Source organism: Panthera leo, chromosome B4 (genome assembly GCF_018350215.1).
Source record: "Panthera leo isolate Ple1 chromosome B4, P.leo_Ple1_pat1.1, whole genome shotgun sequence".
Lineage (NCBI taxonomy): Eukaryota > Metazoa > Chordata > Mammalia > Carnivora > Felidae > Panthera > Panthera leo.
In genome coordinates, this window is record NC_056685.1 from 20,677,441 (window position 1) to 20,704,467 (window position 27,027).

A 27,027-nucleotide genomic window follows, 5' to 3' on the forward strand; every position below is an offset into this window, starting at 1 on the left:
AACGTTTCTTCTATATGTTATCTGCCCGCACCTAAGTGTGGGTACGTGGGTGTTATAGTTTGTGGCTTCACTCCATTCCAACATCACAAAATTCAAGGGCCCGATCACATCCCGTTTCAAAACCAGAGATGAGCTCCCCTTAACATGCTCGTGTCCCTGAGTCAGCTACTGAGGCTCTGGAGAAAAAGCCTTGGGGGGCAGCAGACTTTTAACCGGGATTATGATTACTGGTGGGAAACAATGCAAAAATCAAGTCACTTCATAGATAAAAAGAGGTGGTAAGAGCTCAGCTTACTTTCGTGGCATTTAATCCCATAAACGTCAATGTTGGGATCAAACTCCCCCGGGGCCAAAGGCGGTGAGCTGTTGAGCGTGTTTCCAGGACTGTCCGGAGGGGTTCCCACGGGGTGGGTGCCGTCGCTCTCCCCCTCCTCTTCCCCGTCGTTCTCCTCGCACTCCACCTCCTCCTGCTCGGCTCGCTCCACATCATGGATTCCCACCAGCAGGCTGTAGTCCATGAGCTTCAACTGGGCGAGAAACTGAGGGTGGGAGGCAGCGGGGTCAGTCAGGCCTTCAAACCCCAGATCTGGAGAAGACAAGCTCGGGAAAACGCACACGGGGGAAGGCTGTGAGCCAGGGGGCGGCAGAAACGAGAAGAGGGTCTCCCCGAGAGGCGGCCAGCCGGGAGCCTCCTTTGTGATGCTCTCCCAGCCCCGCGGAAGCTTCGCGGGCCGAAGACGGAGCCCCACACCCCAGGCCGGCCCGGCGCTGGTAGTATTTTCCCTGAGACGCCAAGCTGGATGCCGAGAGGCGGGCACACATCCCAGGGAGGCTGGATTCCCCCAGAGAGCACAGCACATGGCTGGCAAGGAGGGAAGAGAGCTGCTCTCCCAACAACGAAGACTGGCCGAGGGGAAAGACCAGGGGCCTCCCAAGTGGCTTCCAGCAGTCTCTTGTGAAAGCACTTGGAAATTCAGCACACTGGGCTGAGGACGTGAGTACGCTGTCCGTCCCCACTAAGTAAAAGCCCAAATGTCCCAACTGACCAGCAAACGCCTGTGTCAGTGCTCGTGAGTAACACAGTCCTGTCCTGCTCAGGTTTCCTTCTGGAAGTGGGGAGGACGGAGGAGCTGAGGGCGTGGTCTACTTCGCACGAGGCAGCACAGGTCCAGGACCCCCGTCCCCGCTCGTCCCGTTCCAGCCGCGGGTAGAACGGAACGTGGGCCGAGACCTGGCTCTGAGGGTCAGCCTGCCTCTCCTACTCCTCTCTGGACTTCTCACGCCATTTTTCTTTTCTCTTCTTAGGAGACGCACCCAGACACGTGTTCTAATCGCTCCATTAAAGTGTGGCTAGAACTGAGGGCAAAACGTGCCGGCCCGTCTGCTGGCTAAAACCCCACAGCTCCCCGGTCCCCACCCAGCTGGCTCCGCACAGGGTCCGGTTCTGCTCCCACCCCGTGCCCATGGCCCAAGAAGACGCAGGGCCCCGGCTCTCGGAGGGCCTGATGCCACCCTCGTTCGGTGACGCAGAGCAGCCAGCTGGCCTCCGGCCATCCCGGCAGAAGTTAGGACATGAACTTCCTTACACAAAGGGCAAGCATGTGAAATGACCGGTCTTGGGAGTTCTGGCCGAAAATGAGTGAAACAAAATCCATTTGTGGAGACCTGCAGGAACCCCCCCCCCCCCCCGCCCCGGCCCCCCAGCCTGTAGGGAAGCAGCTCGGTGTCTGAGCTGAAGGAGAAGCCAGGAGGGGACCTCGCACGCCAGCTGTGCCCAGAGGCCTTCCCGTTCCTCACCAGCCCAGGCCTCCTCCTGCTCTCCTCTTTCTTAGCTCCCATTTCCATGTCTTCCCACCACGAATCCCCTGGGGCCAGGCTGACTCTTCCTCATGGAAGCTCAGGGGGAAAAAAGAAATCACACAAATCCTCGTTTAGGCGTGTAAGCAAGGTAGGAGAACCCTAATACCTAAAAACTGATAACGTGCAAACCCTTTGCCAAAAGAGTACTCAGCAGCCAACAGGTACACAAAAAGATGCTCCACATCAGTCCTCATCAGGGAAATGCAAATCAAAACCGCAACGAGGGGGTCACACCTGTCAGAATGGCTGGTGTCAGAAAGACGAGATAACAGGTGTTGGCCAGGATGTGGAGAAAAGAGAAGCTTGTGCACTGTCGGTGGGGATGTAAATCGGTGCGGCCAGCATGGAAAACGGTATGAAAATTCCTCAAGGAATTAAAAACAGAACTACCCTACGAGCCAGCAATCCCAGTTCCGGGTGCATATCCACAGGAAACAAAACCATTATCTCGAAGATATATCTGTACTCCCATGTCCGCTGCAGCATTATTCATCATAGCCAAGGTATGGAAATGACCTGTCAGTGGATAACTGGATCGAGAAAATGGGGTATGTGTACACTGAGGAATGTTGTTTCATCTTAAAAAAGAAAGAAAAATTCTGTCACTGTGAACCCGCTGGGCGTTACGCTAGACGAAATAAGCCAGACGGGAAAGACAAATACCGTGTGGTATCACTTATGTGTGTGTGTATGTTGCGGGGGGGGGGGGGTGAACTCACAGAATCAGTAGAAAAGTGGTTGCCAGGAGCCGGTGGGGGGTGGTGTGGAAGAACTAAGGAGAGTTGGAAAAAGGGTGCAAACCTACAGCTATCAGATGTGTAAGGTCTGAGGATCTGACGCACAACGTGGTGACTGTAGTTGGTAACACCGTGTCGCGTATAACTGAAAATCGCTAAGAGGGTAGGACTTAAACGTTCTCACCAGGAGAACAAAAAAAGGTAAATATCTGAGGTAATGGTTGTGTTCCTAACTTGATGGGGGAATCCTCTGACAATGGATACGTATAGCAAATCATCACCGTAAACACTTTAAATATCTTAGAATAGTATTTGTAAGTAAGCGTTACTTATTCCAGTTACAAAAAAAAAAGACAAAAAAACCCCAAAACCACAAAACAGTAACAAAACACAGTGCTGGTTCTCATGCCTTGAATCAATTTTCTGAGCCCAAGAGAGAGAGGAAGCTCCTGTTCCTCCCATGGTCTTCCCTAAACTCCCCCTTTAAAGTAAATCACAGAACCACCTTTCTGGGCCCACCTCGCTCAGCTAGACTTTGTCTGGTGGACAAAGACTGCTCATCGTGCCGTGGCCCCTGGCAGGTGCTGGGCTTTGGGGTGACCAGGAACTCACGTGGGCAACCGTCCCTCTCTCGAGTGAATGACAACGCGTTAAGACCCGTGAATCTCCTACCGACGTGGCCAGCCGCCCAGCCGTGTAGCCAGATCTGGGTTACTTGGTCTGCTCCCCACGGACCTGCATCTCCATGGATGTGGAAGAGAACCAGGTGCTGTGGGGACAGAGACAGCTGGCCTCCAGGGACTCAAAGCTAAGAAGTCATGAATTCAGGATCCCGCGTTCAAAGCTCGTTCTTTACGCTGCGCTACGCTGCTTCTGGAAACTGCAGTAAGGCAGCTCTTCCCAAGTCGTGTTCTTTGCAACACTAGTATGGAAAAAATGAGTTCAATCAAACGGTTCCTGAGGAGGAGGGCCTCCCCGAGTTGCCAAGCACAGGGAGTCTCCGCGAGGGGTAGGTGCCGGCGGCACGCCTCACACCGGCTTCATCTCGGAACCGCTTTACCCCCCTTCGGAGCACCCCGTGGAAACAAAAGACGTCTGGGAGACACGGAGGCCGAAACACCCAGTCATGCTCTCTGATCCCGCCGCGGGTGTGTCGGGCAGGATGCTCCCCAGTGGCCACGGGCCCCAGGAGGCTGTGGCGGGGGCGGAGCTCAGCCTCTGGGCTCCTGGACAACAGGGTCCGTGCGTCTCTGTCTCCTGGCCCCTCCCACGATGGGCATGGTGCTTGCAGAACACACTGCACGCTGGCAGACACCGGGTTCCCGGCTGGCAACATCTCCCCAGAGAGCCCACGTGTTGGGGGGGAGGGGGCGGGCACGGGTTGGGGAGTGGGCTGCTCGGCCGGGCCACAGGCCCCCTTCTTTCCATCCCCGCTCCTCCCGGATCCTTGGAAGGTCCCTGAGAAGCGGTAAGGGTCCCAGCCCTCTGGGAAGGGAGGATCTTTTCAAAATGCGAGTTTGATCTTAACTCTGCCCCTGCTCTAGGCCTTGCAGTGGGTGCCTGTTCCTCGCGGGGCAGAAGCAAACTCGAACACGGCCCAGCAGACCAGGATGGTTGGCCCCATTACCTCTTTGGCTGCCTTGAAGCCTGTTCCAGCCCACCTTCTGGCCCTCTCACCTGCACCACCTGACCTTCAGATCACAACTGCAGGGAAGCTTGCTTCTGGAAGCCTTTCCCGATTCTTGCCTGGGCCACGCCCCCAAAGCACGGCGTGGAGGGACCCGCACACTTTTCCCTAATGACACTTGGCTTGGCTGCACATTTACCTTGTTAGATTATTTGGGGAAGCTTCTGTCTTCCCTGAACACGGCAGCCCCGTGAGGGCAGGGGCTCTGGCTGTTTCTGCCCTCACCGTATTCCCAGTGGTAAGGTGTCCGTATTTACTAGACAAGTGAATGAGATGTCTGCTGCCTCTTCCCCAGTCCCCTTGAACTCACCCTAATTTCCCTAACCCCTTTCTCAAAGAAACAACAACCCAGGGCAAGTAAAAACATAGAACAAAGCAACAAACCTTTGAGACTGTAAGAGGAAGCACCTACTGGAAGCAAAGCGAGAGCATTTACCACGTATCTTTGCCAGAATGGAACCTCGCTATCATGTAAGTCTACAGTTTGACCTTCAGAAGGCTGGTTTTCAAACACCCTTGCAGGTGTGCCTGATTACAAAAGTAAGGGGCTGCCTGTAATGAACTTGCAAAGGTCATCCGGGAAGGGAGGATGACCAGGGCTGGGCCGCTGCACTCAGTGGAGTCCCTCCCCCCCCCATATCCGCGATGCTCACGATGCCAGGCCCTTTCCTGGGCCTTAGCTCTGCAGTCAGACTAGTGCCCAGGATCCCTTTTTCAGTAAGGAAACATCTGTATCCAAAATACAAAACTGAAACCATCAGTGAAACATAATATGCATCTCTAGGTAAGAAGCTGCTCTCCGGGCTCCTGGGTGGCTCAGTTAAGCGTCTGACTTTGGCTCAGGTTGTGATCTCAGAGTTTGTGAGTTTGAGCCCTGCATCGGGATCTCTGCTGTCGATGCAGGGCCCACTTTGGGTCCTCTGTCTCCCTCTCTCTCTGCTCCTCCCCCACTCTCTCTCTCAAAAATAAATAAATATTAAAAAAAATAAAAAAATAATAAGAGTATAGGTCTGGGAGTCCGATGGGAAATGCAACCTTATTTCTCTCACTAGCTCTGTGACTTGACAAGGCATCCACCTCCCCGAGCCTCAGTTATTCTAACTGTACAATGGGATAATCCCACTATGCTCATAGGGGTGTGGAGAGGAAGGAGAGGGGATGCGTAGCTCAGGTGATGGAAACCGGGCCTTGCTCGCAACAATGGAGGCTGTTACTGTGATTGCCCGTGTCGCTGTTATTATGGTAGAAGGCTTTTTTCCAACAAGTCCGCACTTTAAACACGGGGACAGGTTCAGGTTAGGTGGGCCAAGAGGAGAAGCGTGGAGAACCCCACTAGCTCTTGTCTCCATAAAGTTTATTTTCCATCTCTTCTGAAGTAGAGGGGAATGTGGCAATAAACTCGAGAAAATTCCCGCCGGGTGTCGCAAAACTGCCGTGGCCTGGAAGATTCCACGTGGCTGGGGAGGGGTTAAAGGTTCCACTGCTGGGGTTTGCCTCCAGCTGACATTAAGGAACTTAATACACATCTGCTCTGGTTTCTCTTCATCCCTTTAAGCTTCTGACTCAAATTTATTGATTTTTTTTTAAGTACGTAAGATTTCGAAGCATGACGATGTTTAAATCTTTATAATCTTCAGGCCCCTCGCCTTTCCTCCTTTTCCAACTTGTTAATAATTATCTGCCAGACCTTTGGGCTTCTTTTCCCCTCTGAAGATCCCACCTAATCTGATTCTTTCATGATTAATCCCTCTTTATGCCAAATCTCTGAGCTAGTGTCTTCTTCAAGATCTTTAACGAGTCCTGTCACAAACCCTTCTAGAAAACGACGTGGTAAGGGAGCCATTAATAAGCTCTCTTTCGCAACGTTTAAACTCACTTTATTTATTAACACATTCGCTCTACTGAATTACCATCTCCTAACACATCTGCAATGCAGAATTAAAATTCCAACCAGCACTATTTAACAGTTCTCTTGTATCACTCGTTAAAAGTTGTAATAATCCTCCTTTGGGTCATTTATCGGGAAACAAAATCTTAACTGCGATCTCACAGACGTTTCTCATTTGCGTTTCGTATCAGAGCAGTTTAGGAGCGTGGCCTCTGACAGCCTCAAATCCCAAATTAGTCTCTGGGCTCGGTTTTCCCATCCACAGACTGGGTAACAACAGCACTCATCCCCAGGAGTTTCGAATGAAAGAGACGATGTCTGCATGGGAAGGAGTCAGGCTCTACGCGTGGCTCGGTCGACACTGGTGGCCCACCATCCCCCGCCGGCCTCTCCCGACTCCCACCCACTTCCAAGGCTGCGGGCCCAGAGACCCCACAGCTGAGATGCCCCATGGTGGGGGTGCTCCCGGACACCCCGGGGATCCCGGCGTGAGCCAGTGAGAGGAGATACCGGTGTCAGTTCTCTGCAGTCACGGTGGGCGCCGACCACGCGCAGGCCAGAAGGCAAAAGTGATTGCCCCTCTCCATACAGCACCTCCTTTTGGAGAAAAGGGCTCACCAATATGGAGTTATGTGCAAAGCTTTCTTTGCAGAGTATATGAACAGAACAGGATTTTGGGTGCAGGGAAACAAAACAACCAGAACAGCTAGATTCTCAGGACATTCTCTTCTTTCTGCTACAAAAACAGGTTACTGGGGCACCTGGGTGGCTCACTTGGTTAAGTATCGGACTTCGGCTCGGGTCACGATCTAACGGTTCGTGAGTTTGAGCCCCACATGGCGCTCTGTGCTGTCGGCGAGAAGCCCACTTGGGACCCTCAGTCTCCCTCTCTCTCTGCCCCTCCCCTGCTTGCGCTCTTTCTCAAAAATAACCATTTAAGAAAAAACATAAAAAAGCAGATTACTTACTGAGGTGTAATAAGTTCACCTTTTAAGTCTTAAGTAAAAAACAAAAAGTACCACCAACCCCCCATCCCCTCCAAAAAAACTAACAGGCCAGTCAGCTAACTTAGAAAGCAGAGTGTTACAAAAATGAAACTAGATTAAACTCTAGTTTCATTTACCAAGATCAGATGTCAAGCTACCTCACCATAATTACCCGCTTAAAAATTTAATGATGCTTCTGCATGAATTTCAAAACTAAAGATACTTGTATCAGCCGCTGAGAATTTTTTTTTAAGGAAAGAATGCTTTATGCCCTGCTTCCATTTCAACAGAACAGCTAAGCGCGAGAGCCACGTATGGGATTAAACTCTCCAAATCCTCTAATCAACGACATTATTAGAGACAACAAAAGGGCTAAGAGGATCCTTATGTAATTCAACTGTAAATTTGAACTGCTTCAGTTACGTTAGTTCTGGAGTCTAAATATCCTAGTGGTACACAGCCAACAGAAAAAAGGATGAAAACATTTTTTCTTGGCAGATCGTGCACAACCCCTAAAGCATATTTACCATAATTGCTCAAGCCATATTATTCTCAGGATCAAAGATTCACTGATTAATGAATAAAAAGCTGAAACTGAGAAGGTCTTCCTCGAGTACTTAGTTATCAGTTAGATCAGGCTGACACCAAAGTAAGGGAAATATTTAATGTTTAATATGTATTATAATAATAACCACTGACAACAATGGAAAAATAAACTTATTAATGAAAGACTGGAGAAAAATGTTACATGATTTTCTATTTTTCTACTTCTTTTTTTTAATGTTTATTTATATTTGAGAGGGAGACAGTGTGCAAGCAGGGGAGGGGCACAGAGAGAGGAGGAGACACAGAATCCGAAGCAGGCTCCAGGCTCCGAGCTGTCAGCACAGAGCTTGACGCAGGGCTCGAACTCACGAACTGTGAGATCATGACCTGAGCCGAAGTCGCTCAACTGACTGAGCCACCCAGGATCCCCTCTACTTCTCTTTCTCAGTAGACAGTTGTATCCTTCACAAATAAACAATATTGAGGTTCTAACTGAAGTATATACATGAGCTAGGTTAAAAAAAGAAAAAAGTAAATGTTTTTAATGAGGATAAATTCATGACCTGAAAATAATTATGAACTCCTTCAGTCTGTCTGGGTATCTTACAATGAAAGAGATGTTACAACAGTGAAAAGAATATTGTAAAAACTATTCAGCCCTCGCGGGGGATACAGTCTAATGCACACTCATCCTTTGGCTCAAGCCATTTTAATTGTTTTTGTTTGATGACATGAAAAGAACTTTCCACAAAGCCTCTAAGTAGTAGAGCTGTATTGCTGTGTGGGGGACTGGGTTTTAAAAGTAAAAAAATAGAGGCGCCTGGGTGGCTCTGGCGGTTGAGTGTCCTACCTTGGCTCAAGTCGTGATCTCACCGTCCGTGAGTTCAAGCCCCACATCGGGCTCTGTGCCGACAGCTCAGAGCCTGGAGCCTGCTTTGGATTCTGTGTCTCCCTCTGTCTCTCTGCCCCTCCCCTGTTCACACTCTTCTCTCTCCTTCTCTCTGTCTCTCTCTCAAAAATAAGTATTAAAAAAATAAAGAAATAAAAGTAAAAAAAATAAAAAGTGTACCACGTTCACGCATACGTACGAACAAAAGTAACAGCTCAGCGAAAGTTAGTTCAGTAACCGTCTAAATCAGAATTCTCTTTGCACTGTCTTACAAACCTAACAAATTTCAAGAAAATAACTTCTCCCGGCTTGATTTCTAAAAGATGCATAACAGGAAGTCCAACGGGAGAGCAGGAAAAGTACATTTCTCATTCTTAACCAGAATAACAGTGAAAGAAAGAAAACTTCATTATGGACGAAAAGCCCATTTTCGCACAGTATTTGATGTGTCACAACCATCCCCCCCCCCCCCCATGACACTGGTATGAGGAGCCACCTTTGCTCCGTTCCCACGACGTGTAAGGCTCAGTGGGGCTACTTTCACAGAGACTGCTGGAAATGTTCAAGCATCGGGTGACCGGGAATGTGTTCACGGACACCGAGATGCGGTTCCTGAACGTCTGCGTTTGAAATGCTCTGCTGCGTGACGGGACACCACGGTTCCGCGGAACCCTCACTCTGGGGGCCGCGGGCACTCGGCGCGAGCGAGCTTCCACTGAACAGACCCTCCTGCCAACTAGAAGGTGGGAACCCGAGCGGAGCGATGCCCGGCAGAGGCCTTCAGGCGCTCTCTTCGGTTTGTGGTCCGGCGCGCTTTTCTCAACCAGACCACGCGTGAGATACACCTGTTTACACCTGACTTTGATCACGTACAACAGGCATTTTGGCCTCGGTTGCAGATTTGAACAGACGGCTGAAGAAGCTTCAGAAGCCAACCCAGACGGTTGACGTTTCTACAACGGGGCCGTCCTTTATACTGATTTTTCTTACCTCGACATCCTTTTTCAGTTTTTCCAGGAAGGCCTTTTTGTTGTTGTCGTCAATATAAATCTTCTGGCCCTCGTTAATGAAGTCATTATCCTTTAAGGTCGGTAGCTCTTTGGCCTAAAGCAAATGACAAAAAGAATGAAAGAAGCTTGAATAAAATAAAATTAAAAAAGACAAAACACGTATGTCTTCCAGTCCCCGGAGGATAAGTTTCCACCCCCAGCAACAGTCCCCCTCGTTCACTGTGGGAGTCTTTTACCCAAGGCAACAACATGCGAGGTGGCTTGAATACCGCAAGGGGGCACCAGTGAGCTACGGCCGCTGGAAGCATTCCCACCAGGAGTGGAGGGTCACACATACTCCATATTATGAAGTTTAGTAACAGATTTCATGGTTTTCGTGGGCATGAACCTGACTGCTTTCCTGGATTCACTTTCTTACAAGAGGTCTTCTAAGTATAGAATTTGTATTCTTGGAATTCTTTGTCAGGAACCTTCAATTTTCTTACTGGTACAACCCAACTCCACGCCCCCGACACTTTTTGGGTAGGCTTTGCCGGGTTCATGTTACAAATAACACGTTATCTGGCCTCAGAAAAGCACCATCCAGAATCATATCTAATTTCTCAGTCGGGGAGATCATGCAGCCAGAGGTCGGTTAGCCACCTGTCCTTCTAAGCCTTCCTGGTCACCACCCCGCCAAGAAAATTCTGTTTGCAGTTGGGCAATGCCGAAGAAAACTGTCTTCTTTTAATACAAAACATACTAAGATGAGAAGTTCTGTCCTTTACAAATAAACAAGAGGGTGGTGGGCTGGCGATTAAACGGAACTTACGCTGACCCGATCAACGCAAAGTAACGGGGGGGACGACCGAAACACGGGTCACAAGCAGAACAAAACTAGCTTATGCTGCAGGATAATATGGGCATTTAATTTTAAACTCGTGAGGATTATTCTATTTAACTTCGTGCAACCTGCATTTTGGGAGAGTTCAAGAGCAATCAAAACCCCTCCCCGCTCCCGTCAGCAACTCATAGCTTATTTCTTCCACTTGAAAGGAATCCAATATAAGATATTGTCTTTCTTACCATATTAATGAATGTCTGAATGGCTCTCTTTTCCATAAGTGTGAGCTAAATGAAAAAAAAAAATAATCCAAGGAAAGAATGTATTCTCTTGTTCCCCACACTGCCCTACCCCGCTATTCAGAGTGATAAAAGAAAACCCATTGCACAGATCTGTGGAACCATTTTTCTTTTTCAAAAATGTTTACTTTTGAGAGAGAGCACACGCGAGCAGGGGAGGGGCAGAGAGGGAGGAGGACAGAAGATCCGAAGCAGCCGGACGTGGGGCTCGAACCCACGAACTGTGAGATCGTGACCTGAGCTGAAGTCAGACATTGAACTGACTGGGCCACCCAGGCACCCCTGCAGAACCATTTCTCAAATGCCTGAAACTGCTCACTTTTCCTGCTATGTAAACTGCTCACATCTGTCTGTACATATACATATATGCACATATATTACACAATTCCAAATCTGTAGCTTTGCTACTCGTTTTTAACTTTGCAAAAATTTGAAGCTTTGCAATTTTTGGTAAGACTACTGCCAGAATAGCTATTTCTACAATGCAGGTATAGCAGAGATCAGAGATCCAAACATTTGACACTTTTTCCTTATGTGTACTATAAATAATCGTATTCCTGGGGCACCTTGGTGGCTCAGTTGGTTGAGCGTCCCACTTCAGCTCAGGTCACGATCTCACGGTTCACGGGTTCAAGTCCCGCTTCAGGCTCTGTGCTCACAGCTCCGAGCCTGGAGCCTGCTTCAGATTCTGTGTTTTTCTCTGTCCCTCCCCTGCTCATGCTCTGTCACTCTCTCAAAAAAGAAATAAACATTAAAAAAATTTTTTTTAAATAAGGCAGCATGAATAAGCAAAATGGACAGATGAATAACAGCATTCTTGGGGGACACTGATCTTTCAAATACTTTTATGCGGAGTCAGAGTTTTGAGGAAATAACACAATGCCGCTGTTCCCAAAAGCTATGGGAGGGGCCTGGTAGATGAACTCCCTAAATTTGTCATTAATAACTTGAAAATAATGTCATAAACGTGACATGAAAAACCCTAAATGTGAAGACCGCGCATTAACGTGAAATGTTGGGGTCAACCGCACTGAGCCCTCAGTTCTTCCATCGGAATCACAAACGTAATGAAGTTTCAGAGAATGAAATGCAAGGATCTGAAGTTGAACAGACCCAGGGTTTCTCACTGCCCCAAACCCGGAACCGGAGGCGCCCCTGAAGAAAGGGCTGAAGCCAGGTCTCCACCCAAGAACAGAGATGGAGGGGACTCTCCAAGGGGACAACATGGGCGTCTGTGTGTGTGTGGGGGGGGGGGGGCGGGGAGCAGCGTTAAGGATTAAGGTATCTGCCTCAACTCGCTTCGTATGTGTAAGAGAAGAAGGGCACAGGGATTTCTGTTTCTGTGTGAGCAAAAGGGAAACCTGAAGCCAGCGATGTCGGAGCCCGGCCGAGGCAGTAAATGACACGCTGGATAGGTGTTTATAATTCCAGGCACATTAATGAAGATGAATGCCGTTTCAGGTTTACCCCAGCAGGGTTACTTCATGTGACAGGGAAAACTTAATCCTACCTCGTAAAACTCCGGGCACCCTGTACTATATTACTAAGCTCACTTGTGAATTTCACAGGCACTAGGGACGTATTTAGATTGGATCAAGTTTTAAAAAGGGCAACCAGATTGGTTAAAAGACTTAAGGGCTTATCGAAAGTCTCAAGAGGCAAAGGCAGATCCTTAGTGGGGCAGCTGCTGGAGGAACCCAACACTGGTCTACACGTACCCCACCCCCAAGTGCCTGTGATGGGGCAAGAGCGTGGGAGCACCAGGATGTCGGGGAGGGTCCGGATCCTGGCTCCACCCCCTTACTTGCCAGGGCCCAGGCCAGGTTTCTGGAACCCTCCAGGCTGTTGCCTTATGGGCAGCACGGGGGAAACACCACCAGCACCAGCAGCCATAGGTACGGTGCTAATAAGCATTTCATGTGCCTCAATTCATTCAAGTGCATCATCTCCCTGATTCTGCACAACAATCTTAACTATTTCTCTCAAATTCGTACCAAGAAGGAAACTGAGTTTAGAAGAGATTATGCAACTTTAAAAAAATTTTAATTTTTTTTTTAAGGTTTATTCATTTTTCAGAGAGCATGAGCGGGGGAGGGGCAGCGAGAGAGGGAGACACAGACTCCGAAGCAGGCTCCAGGCTCCGAGCTGTCAGCACAGAGCCCGATGCGGGGCTTGAACCCACAAACCGTGAGATCATGACCTGAGCTGAAGTTGGATGCTTTAACCCACTGTACCACCCAGGCGCCCCTAAAATAATTTCTTTTAAAAAAAATTTAAAAAAAAGGACAAAGATAAAGTCCCCTGACAATGATTCATGCTCAAGCAAACCTTACTGCTCAGCTTTAAAACAAAAATTTTTTTAAAAAATTCCAGTAAAGTGTTATATTAGTTTCAGGTATACAATATAGTGATGTGACAATTCCATCACTCAGCGCTCATCACAGTAAATGTGCTCTTAACCCCCATCACCCCCCACCTCCCCTCTGGCAATCATCGGTTTGTTCTCTATAGTTAAGAATCTGTTTTTGTGGGGCGCCTGGGTGGCTCAGTCGGTTAAGCGTCGGACTTCAGCTCAGGTCATGATCTCACAGTTCGTGGGTTCGAGCCCCGCGTCGGGCTCTGTGCTGACAGCTCAGACCTGGAGCCCGCTTCGGGAGTCTGTGTTCTCCCTCTCTCTCTGCCCCTCCCCCACTTGCACACACGCGTGCTCTCTCAAAAATAAACGTTAAAAATAATTTGTTTTTTGGTTTTTCTTTTTTTTTTCTTATTACTTAGCTGGTAGAACAATTTCAATACATCCCTCTGAAAATGAGAGGCATTTATATTTAAGACACATTTTTTTAAAGTGAAGAAAACCACTACGCAATGAAGTAATGAACTTAATAAACTCGCGGTGTTCACGGCCCACAGAGGTGAGGTCCGCAGAGCAGCACAGAAGCCACTGTGGGCAGCAGTGCAGGCTACCCTTTGCTTCGCAACCGGATTATCTGCACTTAGGAGACCTTTGAAAGCCTCGAAGTCCCCGGCCTGGTTCTTTAACGGGTGTCTTTCATACCCTTTCGAGGTCAATGCAGAACCAGCCAGAGGGCGGAGGAAACCACCAGAGCTAAAGCCATCAGCTCAGAATCGCTTCTTCACTGCACTCCCAAGGCTGGCTCCCAGCCAGCGGTCAGCAACCTTTCTGGACTAGGTTAAGTCTTTATTTATTCCCTCTGAACCAAGTTCTCCTGGCCAGTTCCGTGTAGATTGGGAGCCCCCAAGTGTAACGAGGGAACTGTAGTACCACACTGGCCGGGAGGCGAGGCCCAGAAAGATCTACCACATGGCCCTCCCCGGTCTGCCCGGCCCTGGGCTGGGACTCCCGCCAGGAGCTGCTCCCAGGCCCCAGCCAGCCGAGGGAGGCCGCGTCCAACCAGCTCAGCACAGAGTCCGGCACGGCCCCAGTTTAACGAGGCAAGGCGACTCTCCCTTTTGCAGGAGAGGATTCTACTGGGGTGGGCTAGCCCCGAAACAGCATTCACCTCCACTAATGTGGCCTGGAAACGCGCAAAGACAGCCAAAGGTGTAAGCAGAGAGACATTGTCCCCTTGGCGACCGGCCTACCCTGCTTCCATGGTTGGGACAAAATTAGCACAACGAATGTCCCTCACACTTTCTTGCCGGGCCATTCATGCCAGACGGGCCCGTCCGGCACGGCCCGGGTTTCTACACGGGCCCCGGACTGAAGCGCGAGGGTATGAGCACAAACTGGGTCCCGGCTGCCGGGGGTTACATCTCATCTGCTCCAATTATCAGCTGTGTGACTTTGAGCAAGTTACTTCACCTCCCTGTGACTTGGCTTCCTCTCTCTAAACGGGGATCGGCAAGAACCCCGGCGCTGTTGTGACCATTCTGTGAGTTCAGACACGTAAAAAGTCGGGACGCCTGGGTGGCTCAGTCGGTTGGGCATCCGACTTCGGCTCAGGTCACGATCTCACAGTTCGTGAGTTCGAGCCCTGCGTTGGGCTCTGTGCTGACAGCTCAGAGCCTGGAGCCTGTTTCAGATTCTGTCTCCCTCTCTCTGACCCTCCCCCGTTCATGCTCTGTCTCTCTCCGTCTCAAAAATAAATAAACGTAAAAAAAAAAAAAAAAAGCTTAGGGTCGGGCTTGCCATGTGGGGGGTTATATACAAACATCATCAGCGTTCTTTGCTGGGCACGCTCTCAAGCATGGCTTGCATAGGCAGAGACAAACTCATTGCCGATAAGGCCGGAGCAAGGTTTTCAAAACGTTTGGCGTAGGTAACATTGTCATACTGGCTCTGATGTTCTGAACCAGCTGCTTAAAGTGTCTCTTTCCAAGTCTTTACTCCTCATCAGTAAGCAACATGCAACGTTGGTCGTGGCCCAAACGGTTTATGTGTAACTAAACACAAACGAACATGGCCGTGAGAGTCAGGACGTACACGCGACTGTAGTCAGAACCTGAAGGTCACCAACACGTGGATATTTTAAGTGTATAGACGCTTCCAAATAGAATTACTTATTATTCCCTAGGGTTCCGTAAAAGATATAAATGATCTCTAAGGACAGATTTGGTCAGGGCTTTGAGATTAAAAAAAGGGAAAAATCTGCAGACCTAACCACCACCAAATTTGGAGCTCTCAGTTTTAGAAATGAGAGTGAGCCTCTGTCGCCAGCTCAGCAGACAATGACCCAGGAGCGAAGGCGGTGGCCAGAGAGAAATTACGGATCCCTGGGGGGGCAGAGGAGGAAGGGTAGAAGGCATGGAGGGAAGGAGATCAAAAACAAAAAAACCAAGGCATTAGAACTGCCCTTCTAATATAAACATTTTTAGCACTTTTAATAAAAACTTAAAAATTCCTAATTACTAAAAATTTTACAAATGCTCTGTGAAGACAAAACCCAAACTAAATGTTTACCTAAAGGATTTACATCTTGTTTCCAATGGAGATGATCCCATTGGGTTGCATACATAGTTGCCTGTTTCACTGGGTTCTGTGCTTTGATACACGGTTGCTGTCACGTGCATGGAGTTAAGTAACCCTGGTTATTTTAAGGGTTAGGAAAGCCAGGAATGATACAGAAGTGTTATTTCAGTGAGATTAAGAAATCAAATTATCTTTCAGAGGAGTCAAAAAAACACTAAAAAAAAAAAAAAACAAAACACCCAAATATCTGGGGCGCCTGGGTGGCTCCGTCGGTTAAGCGTCCGACTTTGGCTCAGGTCATGATCTCGCGGTCCGTGAGTTCGAGCCCCGCGTCGGGCTGTGTGCTGACAGCTCGGAGCCTGGAGCCTGTTTCGGATTCTGTGTCTCCCTCTCTCTGACCCTCCCCCAATCATGCTCTGTCTCTCTCAGTCTCAAAAATAAATAAACCATTAAATAAATAAATAAATAAATAAATAAATAAATAAATAAATAAATAAAAACGTCTAATTGTAAACCCCAATGTCAAAAATTGCTGCCTGGCGTCCCTTTGATGGGCCGTATTGTCACATTTGGAGCCAAAGACACATTAAAAAAAAAAAAATATGTACTAATTATTGTCTCATGTTCGGGGTTGCTTATGTTCCTGATTTACTTGTTATTCAAGGCTCACCTACATGAAAATAAAGTTTGCAAAAAAAAAAAAAAAAAAGAATAAAACGCCCTTCCCCAGGCTTTCCAAAACACTTCATAAAAATCAGTCTGTGAGGCTGAAAATCTATTCTCCAGAAATATTTCTGTGAGGGAGGGAATTTCAGGTAATCCTTACACTGGAGCTAGGATAAAGAGAATCTGATCGAATAACATCACGTATATGGTATCAATTTTAGGGTAATCAGAGATGTTAGAGATTTACAATAAAGTCAGTTCTGCTTCTCAAAACATCCAAGCCACAAATTTGATACACGGAAAGGCAAATTGGTGAATGTGGGTAAAGATCGTACAGAAGTAGCAAAGACGACAGTTGCTTTCTCAGGAAGAGCACATGTAACGACCTTCTTTCACAACATAAGCAGAATGTTTACATACGTCCGTGGCTTGGGAAGTGACCCGACGGCTCTTCCTGCACCTTGTAATTTCCACAGTGAGAATGTACAGCAGCTGGATGTGAAAGGTGCGTGGTTTTCATTTTGAACTTGTTTGTGTGTAAATGTAGAAAGAGAATATGCCTCAATACCCTTGTCAAACAGCGCTGCAATTTGGTAACACACAGCCGGCTAAGCCCTAGTATGATTTGGCCACTTAGAACTGTTAAGGCTAGGGGCGCCTGGGTGGCTCAGTCGGTTAAGCATCCGACTTCGGCTCAGGTCATGATCTTGCGATCTGTGAGTTCGAGCCCCGCGTAGGGCTCTGTGCTGACAGCTCAGAGCCTGGAGCCTGTTTTGGATTCTGTGTCTCCCTCTCTCTGACCCTCCCCCATTCATGCTCTGTCTCTCTCTGTCTCAAAAATAAATAAACGTTAAAAAAAAAAAAACAAAAAACTGTTAAGGCTGGCAAGTGCCCAGATGTTGGTTATTTATCTTCCCTATTTTTTTTTTAATGTTTATTTGTTTATGGGGGGGAGGGGCAGAGAGAGGGAGAATCTGAAGCAGGCTCTGTGCAGCTAGTGTGCAGAGCCCGATGTGGGGCTCGAACTCACGAACCGTGAGATCATGACCTGAGCTGAAGTCGGATGCTTAACCGACGGAGCCGCCCAGGTGCCCCTGCCTAAAATTTTCAAGCTAATATTTAAAATGTGAAATTACCGCTTTTCTGATATTGTCATACTTTTCAAAACATGATGGCCCTTTAACTGTAAGGGCCTGTCCCTGTAAGTGACGATATCAATGGTGACAGTTTGGTTTTCCTCCACAGGCTGTGACGTGATGACAGTTAACCTGCATGCCAGACACACAAAACGGGTGGTTGCGATCTGACCAGAAGATTCTGTCGCGCAAATGTTGACGGTGACGACATAAGAAATCTCAAGAGTCTGAAAACTGAAGAAGCTTGCTAAGTACTATATAGTTTCTGGTTTAATACTAACGTAGCGAACATCACAATTTTATTATTTTAGTAAGTATGCATCTGCAACAGCTTGCCTTAAATTCAGGTCCCATTCTAAATCTTAAAGTCCTCTCTCCACCCTGACTCTTTCTGGAACTAAGAGTTTTCAGCTTAAAAAAAAAAAAAAATTCCCTATCTAACAGCACTGCTCCCCGTGCGCTTGGGATACTCTGGGTTGGATTCATCCCAGAGCAATAAAAATGAATCGAAGGCAACTAGGAGTTTATACACGACCGCAAGCCAGACCTGCCTGAGGACTTTCATGCTGTCACCTGGCAGGTGCTGACCAGAGTCACTGCCTGTGCTATCTTCTCTCTTTTCCGCCTGCCACTCTTACCAAATTCCAAACGAACTGAATCTTAAAAACTCCACTTCCCAGAATCACCCCCATGGTTTACATTAGAGGCTTCTTACATCTGCTAATACAATAGGACAGTTCCAAACATTTTTTCCATTAACCACAGCAATCATCTTCACCTATACCTAGAACAGACAGGATTTTAGTGACTGTCAGTCAAGTCCAGGACTCCTCAAAGTCAAGTCTAATACTCACCTGCATCTCTGCAGGAGGGGAAAGCTACACTTGAAACGAGAGATCTTGCACGAAAGCAGGAGAACCAATGATACAATCAAATATTTTAATCTTACGAATGACGACCAAGTGAAATGATTGATCCCCACACCCCGAACTTCCATTAACGCCAGAGCAGGGGCTGGGACTCAGATCCACTAATGCTCTTTGCACCCCCCTCCCCAAACCCCCTTTTATAAGCCCTCTCTGGGCCACGAGGCAGATGTTAGCGCCGCTGCCTTTAACTTGAGGTCCGAGAAACAGACCCTGCTCCTGCCCTGGCAGGAACCTATTCCTTGCACTTCGGGCGCTGGAAGAGGCGTTTCTAACACTGGCTGGCAATGGGAACCGATTTGCTTCCATCTGGGGAGAAAAGGGAGTTTACAGAAGAAGGTTAAAGCGTTAGCTGAGTTTAGGGCTTAGAACCCGTGATAATCTAGCTTTAACCGATCATCAGCCTACAGCGGAAAGATTCCCAGAAGGACACGCTGCTGTGCTCGATGCTCCGATCGTCTTTGTCCCCTTGCCTTTAACTGCATCCCAAAGAACCAGATAGAGGGAGGAATGAATCGCAATTTGCTACAATGTAAAGATCGCAAAAGAAATGCTGGAAACTGGTTTAGGAAAGCAGTTTTCGATGTAAGGGTATTAATGATGAATTCGCCTGACGCCTCGGTCAGTAATAGGTGAAGTGTCAGAGACAATGACACTCACTTAATTGCCAGTGCAATTCACAATGCCCAGGGATCGACAAGGCAGCTTTCTGTAGCCCATTATCAAAGTGTCAACAATGATTATTGCCGATATAGTTACACAAATGTCAATTGCGGGACAGCTGTTTTCTTTCACATGGGTTCCGGGGGGAAGGTTCTACGTTAGAAGCAGTAGAAGCAGTGAGAAGGTTCTACGTTAGAAGCAGTCTTCCTATTGCGACCTAGTGACTCCATTACACAGGCTTTACTTCACCCAAGCAAATCAGACGTGAGTTTGAAGAAGAACTGTGCAGAGCGATGAACAAAATGCATATTTGTGTAAGTCCCCAGGACTCTCTCGCTCAAGAACATGGGCTTTTTAAAGAGTCAGGTCAAATCCCCCAGAAATCAAGTGAGTCCAGTTACGTTTTCTTTTACTTCCCTAGATTCCCTGCTGAGTGGCTTGCTTGTTGGCAGCGTGGCTCAGGCTGTCATTTGTAAAAAGCAGTCCGCTCAGCTATAATTACTAATTCGATGTCACACTGGAATCGTAGCGCAGCTGTGAAAAGATCGACCACCAGGGAGATTCGCATTTCTCTGTCTCATTTAGAGGAGGTAAACTGCCGGAGCCATGAATGGAAGATGCCCTTCCAGTAAAAAGGAAAGAATTAAAGAATAAAACAAGTCATAGCAGCTGTCAAAATCTGACAACGGCTTTAAAAAAAAAAAAAAAAAAAAAAAAAAAAGCCCTGGTCTTTTTTTTTTTTTTTTTTAATTCAAGACATCTGTACGTACGTGTTCCGATACTTGTTGCCATGAAAGTGATTCCATTATTGTTGCGACAGAACTTCTTTATTTCCCTCACCGCCATCTTCATTATGATGCTAATGCAAATCACACTAATTACGAGGGAGCTGAAATCAGGGGACGGGACTTGTCTGCACCTAGATCACTAAACATTTGAAATGACGGTTTCAAAACTTGTCAGCAACAAGTTGGAAGTCTGGGCAATGAAGACAGTTATGGAGATTCAAATGAAAGGGAAAACTAACAAGCCAGGTTACTAATCAAGCCAAGGCCGTGGGGATTCTTTACGAAAATTATCCTTTGCACCGTGACAATCTTTTTTTTTTTTTTTTTGGAGAATATAGTTACACGGTGAAAGCAGTGAGAAGGCTCTTGGCAGATCACGGGATTCCATTCGTGAAAGGCTAAAATGCAGAAAAGAAATATATCTAACGGCGGCTGTTTTGATGACATCAATGGTTTTACTTGCGAAGCCAAAGAATAGCATGTTTTTTGGGAGATGAAAAATATCAACTGCTCATGGAAAGAAAACCTGAAAGTTGAGAGGGCAACAAGGGCAAAGACGTGTTTTAGAACTTGAAAACCCAATGTTTTTAGGAGTTCCGCTCTATTAATACATTTCATTTCTTTTTAGTAGGACAGTTTAGTGACCATTCCCTCGGCTGTTGCCAGATTATAAACAAACCGCCGTATCGGAGAGCCCTGATGCCGTCCTGCCAATGCAGGGGTGGGGGGGGGGGCATCACCTCCGCCAATGACAAATTTGAATTACTTTTCTATTCCTTACCTTTAAGGTGTTTCCTCTCGCCCCTGCTCGGTGAGCACTTGTAAACTATAAGGGCAGGCGGGTGGCCTCGTGGAGCTACTCTTTGTGGAAGAAGACTTGTCACAAACCCCACGCCCCGACAGAAGTAGAGGGCACGGAATTCTTCCGCAGGGCAATCGTGTGGACCGCGTTAATGTGTACACGGTGTAAGACACAGGAAGGTCGCCTGTGTTTATATATTAAAACAAAAACAAAAACGGCGGCAACTTGCCAACATAGTATGAAACCGAACCATTGATGTCGCTACTTTAAGAATTTTAAGATCAAGACTCAGAATGAACTGCTCTAGCACCGTACTTAACTCCGAAACATTGTTTCTGGCAATGCAGTGAATGCTTCATGATTCACGGGATTAACATGAGTTTTTGATGCTATGTCCTTTTAAAACAGGAGACCGAGAGCTGCCAGACATTCAGAGGGTAACAGCACAGTGGTCAGAAGCGTGAGCTCCGGGCTGAGACCCTTGGCTGTATCACACCATAACTGGGGGACTCTGGACAAGTTACTGAACCTGTCTGCGAACTAACTTCATTTACTCAAAGGAAGTAGTAAGAGCACCAACCTGGTGGTAAGGATGATCCGACCGAATTCATGTAAGATTTACACTCCACCAATGTCAGTTACCGCTATTTGCCTTTCTAAAGCCCAAGACATCAAAACGCACAGTAAAAACACAAACCCCAGGCGAAGGGAAGGTTTCACCTCTGCCACTGATTGTGTGACGCCCCACGGGAACGTAAGTTCATGGGTCTCAAATCGGTCCCGATGTGAGGTGGGGAAGGTCGTTCCCCTCTCTGACTTCTCTAAGCCCATCTCCCAGGGAGATGTTTTGAGGAACAATTCAGAATATGAGAAAAGCATTCTAAGCATTTTAGGCGCCTCAGAAAAGCGGGTTTCTGTTAGAAATTCTGTAATTTCACTCTTTTTCACAGACACCTAGACCAGTAAAAGGCGGAGCATTTTTGGTGAAGGGGGCAGTGGGGGTGTGGTGAGGGCCTTGGGCATTCTGGACAGTGCGTGGTCCTGTAGGCAGAGAGTAGAGGGAGGGATAGGGAACGAAGGGTCTGCTTCTGATGAAATAATACAGCTTCGAGGATGTCAAATATTTGTGGCTTTCCTTCGTAGATGTCCTCATTTGCGGATTTTGGCTTCAGCAGCAACCACCCCATGGCCTTAACTGTCTTTCTGGGCACTGTTTACTGTCCAAGCAGACCACGCCCTTGGGGAGCAAACCTGAAGACATTAAAATAACAGAGGGCGGGAAGGGTGGGGTCTGCTAGCAATGATCTCAAGGGACTAGGGCGCAAAGGCAAAACAGAGCCACCGACGTGGAGAAGTGGATGCCACCCCAACCACAGTTCCTCCTCAGGGGCTGGCTTCTTGTTACGACGCAGCAAAGTCTGTGCGGCTCTCTAGATGGTCCAGATTATTTTCTCCTAGGAGAAAACCCAACCATACTAAACCTCTGAGTCTCTCACGGGCTCAAACTTAAATACCCACTTGAGTCTTGAGCACCTGGAAAAACCGTTTAGTCATAGCAACATGGAAGTCCACAGTCCATTGTTTCTGCTGCTTTTGGCCAAAGCTGGCGCCTTCAGGGTGCTGCTGTAGGTGGAGGTCAGAAATGTCAAAATACACCCACTAGTGCACAGTGAAAATACAAATGGTCGAAGAAGGAGCCACCATTTCCCTTTCTCTTCCCCGCTCCTTAACCCACTGCTCTCTGCCTTCTGTGGCACCCACTGTCACAGGCAAGGTCACCAGAGATTTCCTTGGTGATAGGCCAATGGATAACTCTCAGTCCTCACCCTACCTGAGCCTGCAGAAGTATCTGATTCCGGGGCAGTTCTCTCTCTCTGGTTTCTGGGCTACGACCAGCGTGCACGTCTCCCAAGACCAGGGGCAAGGTTCACTGGGCATTTCTCACAAGACACTCAGTAAATGTGTCTCTTTGGCCGATCCTTTGCAGGACTCTCGTCCTTAACCCACTCCTTATATCCGATGCTCTTCTGGGCTGGTTCCAGACACACTTCTCATCCTGGGCGGTCTCCTATATTTCCCTGATCATCCTTCCTGGAGGTTTCCAAGCCCCTTTGCTTCCGGCTGAAACCTTCCCTGCCGCCCCTCATGCCAAATGAGCATCTCTGTCATGGGGGAGAGGGGGACTGACATTTCAAACTCCTCCCACTCTGCTCTCCCCCGTTCGTGGGTAGAATCGACACCCTCCCCACCGTCCAAACCAGACAGCCGGGAGTCATCCCGAACCCCGCCCCTCCACACACACTCCCTGGCACTGGTCCCCTGGCAGGGGGGGACCAGCTCATTTAATCTCTGAGCTCTGTGGATGCTTCCTCCTAAACCTCCATAACCTATCCTTGTCCGCCATCCCAGCTCCGGCCACCATTCTGTCCCGGTCATTTCAACAGCCTTTCCAACGGGTGCGGCTTACCTCCCCCTCCAGCTAGGGCGCCCGGTGCGCCCCCTCTGCACCCCTGTACAGGATGCTCCTTCTCACCCCTCCCTCCAGCTAACTCTGACTTGTCCTCAGGTTTGCAAACATCACCTCCCCCAGGAAGCCCCTCCCCCCCAACCCCACCAAGCCAGAGTCAGGGGCCACATGTGCCCTATTAAACCGCTTATCACACGAGATGGTCATTTCCTATTTAACGTCTGTGTCGCCTGCTAGATGGGTCTGTGTCGTTCATTATTTTAGTCCCTGAAGCCTGTAGGGATGGTACCCACGAAAGAATTCACAAACACTTCTGAATGAATACAGCAGATCTCCAAAATATGAACTGCAAATCTAGACGGAATGACGCCACTCTAAGATACTAATTTAAAAACAAAACAAAAACAGAAAACCTTGAGCCCAGCTTCCAAACGGTTTGGTCAAATAAAAAAAAAAAAAAAAAAAAAAAAAAAAAAAAAGGCATTTCCCAAAGTGACAAGGGGGAATAACGGAGGGTACAGAGGTCCCTTTCATATAAGCCGATGTCGATTTTGGTCAGTTCAGATTGACATGCAGAAAGCCACTTCCCACATTCTTAATCAAACGGATTCAAGTGGAATCTGTCATCTTGCATGATAAACGACATGGGATTCCAATATTGCCTGCTGTCCAGTGACTCAGGAAAAGGTAAAAAGAGGTAGTCTCTCCATCCCCAATTCTGCAAGTGACACATATTCCAACCCCATCTTAGAGTCGGAAGGGAGTCGGAAGCTCATCCGAGCCAACCTTTCACAGGTCAGGCTGAAGCTCTACCACCCTCATTTTGCAGGTGCGAAGCCAGGGCTCAGGGAGGCACGCGGAAAGCGCTCGAGCTCCCGCCCGCTGGTTCGGGGTAACGTGGGGCCGGGACCCCCGCTGCTGAGCTGTGCCTGCCAGTCTGGATCCTGAGAGACCGGGTTCAAGACCGGGTTGCACGTGAAACGCTTCTTTCACCCACCCTTAAGACCAAGAACTACTCCAGGAGCCAACACAGAGGGAGGGGGGCACCTCATCCGAGGAAGCGAGGGCCGCAGGAGACCCCTCAGTTGGGTGACGCGGTGCCGGTGTGGCGGAAGGGAGCCGGGAGCGTCGCGGCGGAAGGCAAGAGGGAAAGAGGGGGGACAGGGGTGCTGTTCTAGCACGCCGGCAGGACCGCGCCGGGAGTAGGTCAGGGTACTCACCTTTTCCTTGTCGCTAGCTTCTCTAGCCACCGTGGAGCCCTGAAACACAAACACGTCATGAAAACAGGCACACGGGAGGCATCGGGCTTCGCACGTTTAAAACACGCGCGTGTGCCAGGGCAGAGCGCAGAACACGTGAGCGCCAAGTTCGCCGTGGCGCCTCAGCCCGCGTGGGCTCTGTCCCCTCCCCGATCACGACCCTGCCCCGTGGGTGCTCCCCGCTCCGCAGACCTTCCTGTTGGCTCGTCTCTCTAATCCTCTCCCTAGCTTGTCACCCGAGCTGTCTTCTCCCTGGTTCTCGTCCCCCCCTCCCCCCGCCCACTGGAAATCAGAAAACCTGACAATCACTTGAGTGATCAATCACTCAACGTTGGACCCAAACCACGCTCTGGTTCTTGCCCCGACTGCCAGAAATGGTTGGTCTCAACGGTCTTCAAAGGGGAAGCGGGCCACTAAGTGGCTGCGGGGGCCACGAGGGCACGGAATGCCTCTTTCCCCACATTACGTCTTCCAGCTATGGGTGCGCCTGGCCCTCTGCCCGTCTTTGTCCGTTTCCGAGAAATGTCTTCCTCGTTACCGTGAGTAACCTGTGTGTACCTCCCGGGCCCCCTCACTCTGGGAATCCCTTCAGACCCACACATTTACCCGCACCCCACTTTGTGCCAGGCGCCCGGCCGAGCCCAGAGGTAGAAAGTGGAAGAAAACACAGTTCTTGATCCCAGTAATTCTGCTCGGCTGCACTGGTTCTCCGAGCTCTGTCATCACAACAAGAAGTGTTCATTCTTGGTGTTCCTGAGTGGCCACAGCAGGATCTCACATAGCAATCGATGCCCGGCGTTCCCTGAATCGATGGCTGGCAGCTCAGGCACTGATTAGAAAGTAGCCCGTGGGGGCGCCTGGGTGGCTCAGTCAGTTGAGCGGCCGACTTCGGCTCAGGTCATGATCTCACAGTCCGTGAGTTCGAGCCCCGCGTCGGGCTCTGTGCTGACAGCTCAGAGCCTGGAGCCTGCTTCATATTCTGTGTCTCCCTCTCTCTCTGCCCCAACCCACTCATGTTCTGTCTCTCTCTCAAAAATAAATAAACATTAAAAAAAAAATTAAAAAAAAAAAAGAAAGTAGCCTGTAATTCACAGATGAGAGACTCAGACTGAGGAGTCTCCTGGTACTGGGGACGGGGGCCCAGGCTGGAGTCCCCACCACCCCGGGGCCAATTCTCCACCCCCCTGGTGCTTGGCATTCCCGGGTCCGGTGGATGTGTGAGATCCTGCCGTCAGCCCAGGGGAAATGCTCGGTGTTTCTCGGGGATGCGTCAGGGGAGCACAAAGCCGACCCACGAAATGATGACAAGGTGAGTGGTTCAGAAGGAAAACCTGGGGCCCCTTTCCACAACCACAGCACGTACTCCTCTGCACAAACCCAGCCGCTGCCCCTTGCAATGGCCTGTTTGCCCTTCTTCAGGGATTCTTGAATACAGACCACAAATACCTTCCTTTACACACTGGTTTCTAACAAAGAATGTTCTCAAATTCAAAAAACAACAACAAGACGGGATATTTGCAATATTTGAGCACTGTCTACGCTTACTGGTCAGAGGAAGAAACCGCTTATTCCTCTTTGTATCTTTAGCCAAGTTTCTGGTCGCTGTGTGTGTATTATTCCCCCTGTAACAGAATTTACCCTGCTGTGAGTCTCAGGGAAGCTTCATCTCTATGTAAATGCAGATCATTAGCCGGGAGTGGGGCGGGGGGGGGGGGGGGGGGTGCGGAATCTCACCCAAATTTAAATTAACTTAAAATAAAAAAACGGAAATAGAAAATAAGGTTAAGTCATGGCCAAGAGTGTGAGCCACAAGATGATGCCAGATGTCCAGGTTCCGTCACAACAGAAAGTCCTGGCAAGAACAGAATTTATTTATTCTACGAGCTAAGAAGGGAGATGAAATTATGAAGTCAAATTACAACTCTAATATCCAGGCTATAAGTATAATTTACATCAAGCTATGTTTACTAGGTGCTTGCTTGAATGAGGCACTATCTGAGGCATTTCTGGGGCATAAAAAATAAAAAGGACCAAAAATTTGCCTTTAAGACACTTACTGGTAGAATGGATAAGTCACAACCAAATTCACTGACCAATTCCCATACGCTACACATTATGCTGGACATAATAACATATATATATATATATATATATATATATATATATATATATATATATATATGTATGTGTGTGTATATATATATATATATGTATATGTGTGTGTATATATATATATATGTATGTATGTGTGTGTATATATATATATATGTATGTATGTGTGTGTATATATATATATATGTATGTATGTATGTGTGTGTATGTATATACATATATATATATATATGTATATATATATATATGTATGTATGAATGGGTCTTTCCTCACCTAGCAAAGGTAGGTAAAATTATCCCCGTTTTACAGATGAAGAAACTGAGGCTCAGGAAAGGTTCAGCAACCCACACACAGCTGACAAGTGATAAAACCAGGACATGTGGCTTCAGAGGTCACTCTGGCTTATTATATGGGGGGAGTCAGGCCAGTGAATGGAGTCCTCCTTCCTCTAAGGAGCACTGCAAAAGCTTCCGGAGAGAGAGGTACAAGGAACCCTGGAGGGTGGCTGGGATCTCCACCAGGGGCAATTCCAGGGAACAAAATTGCCTCAAC

The 27,027-nt window shown here is 48.3% G+C and overlaps 1 protein-coding gene across 5 annotated transcripts in view; it reads right to left on the reverse strand.

Moving 5' to 3' along the window:
• Positions 1–27,027, reverse strand: part of PIP4K2A (phosphatidylinositol-5-phosphate 4-kinase type 2 alpha) — a 185,687-nt gene that overhangs the window by 6,754 nt on the left and 151,906 nt on the right. For 4 of the 5 annotated variants that reach the window (XM_042945088.1, XM_042945091.1, XM_042945090.1 and 1 more), the window contains exons 6-8: positions 24,324–24,362; positions 9,584–9,697; positions 296–539 (exon numbers count right to left, since the gene is read on the reverse strand). In XM_042945088.1, coding sequence (XP_042801022.1) covers positions 296–539; positions 9,584–9,697; positions 24,324–24,362 — 397 coding nt within the window. The remainder of the gene's footprint in view (positions 1–295; positions 540–9,583; positions 9,698–24,323; positions 24,363–27,027) is intronic. The other variant, XM_042945092.1, reaches the window with a different exon arrangement.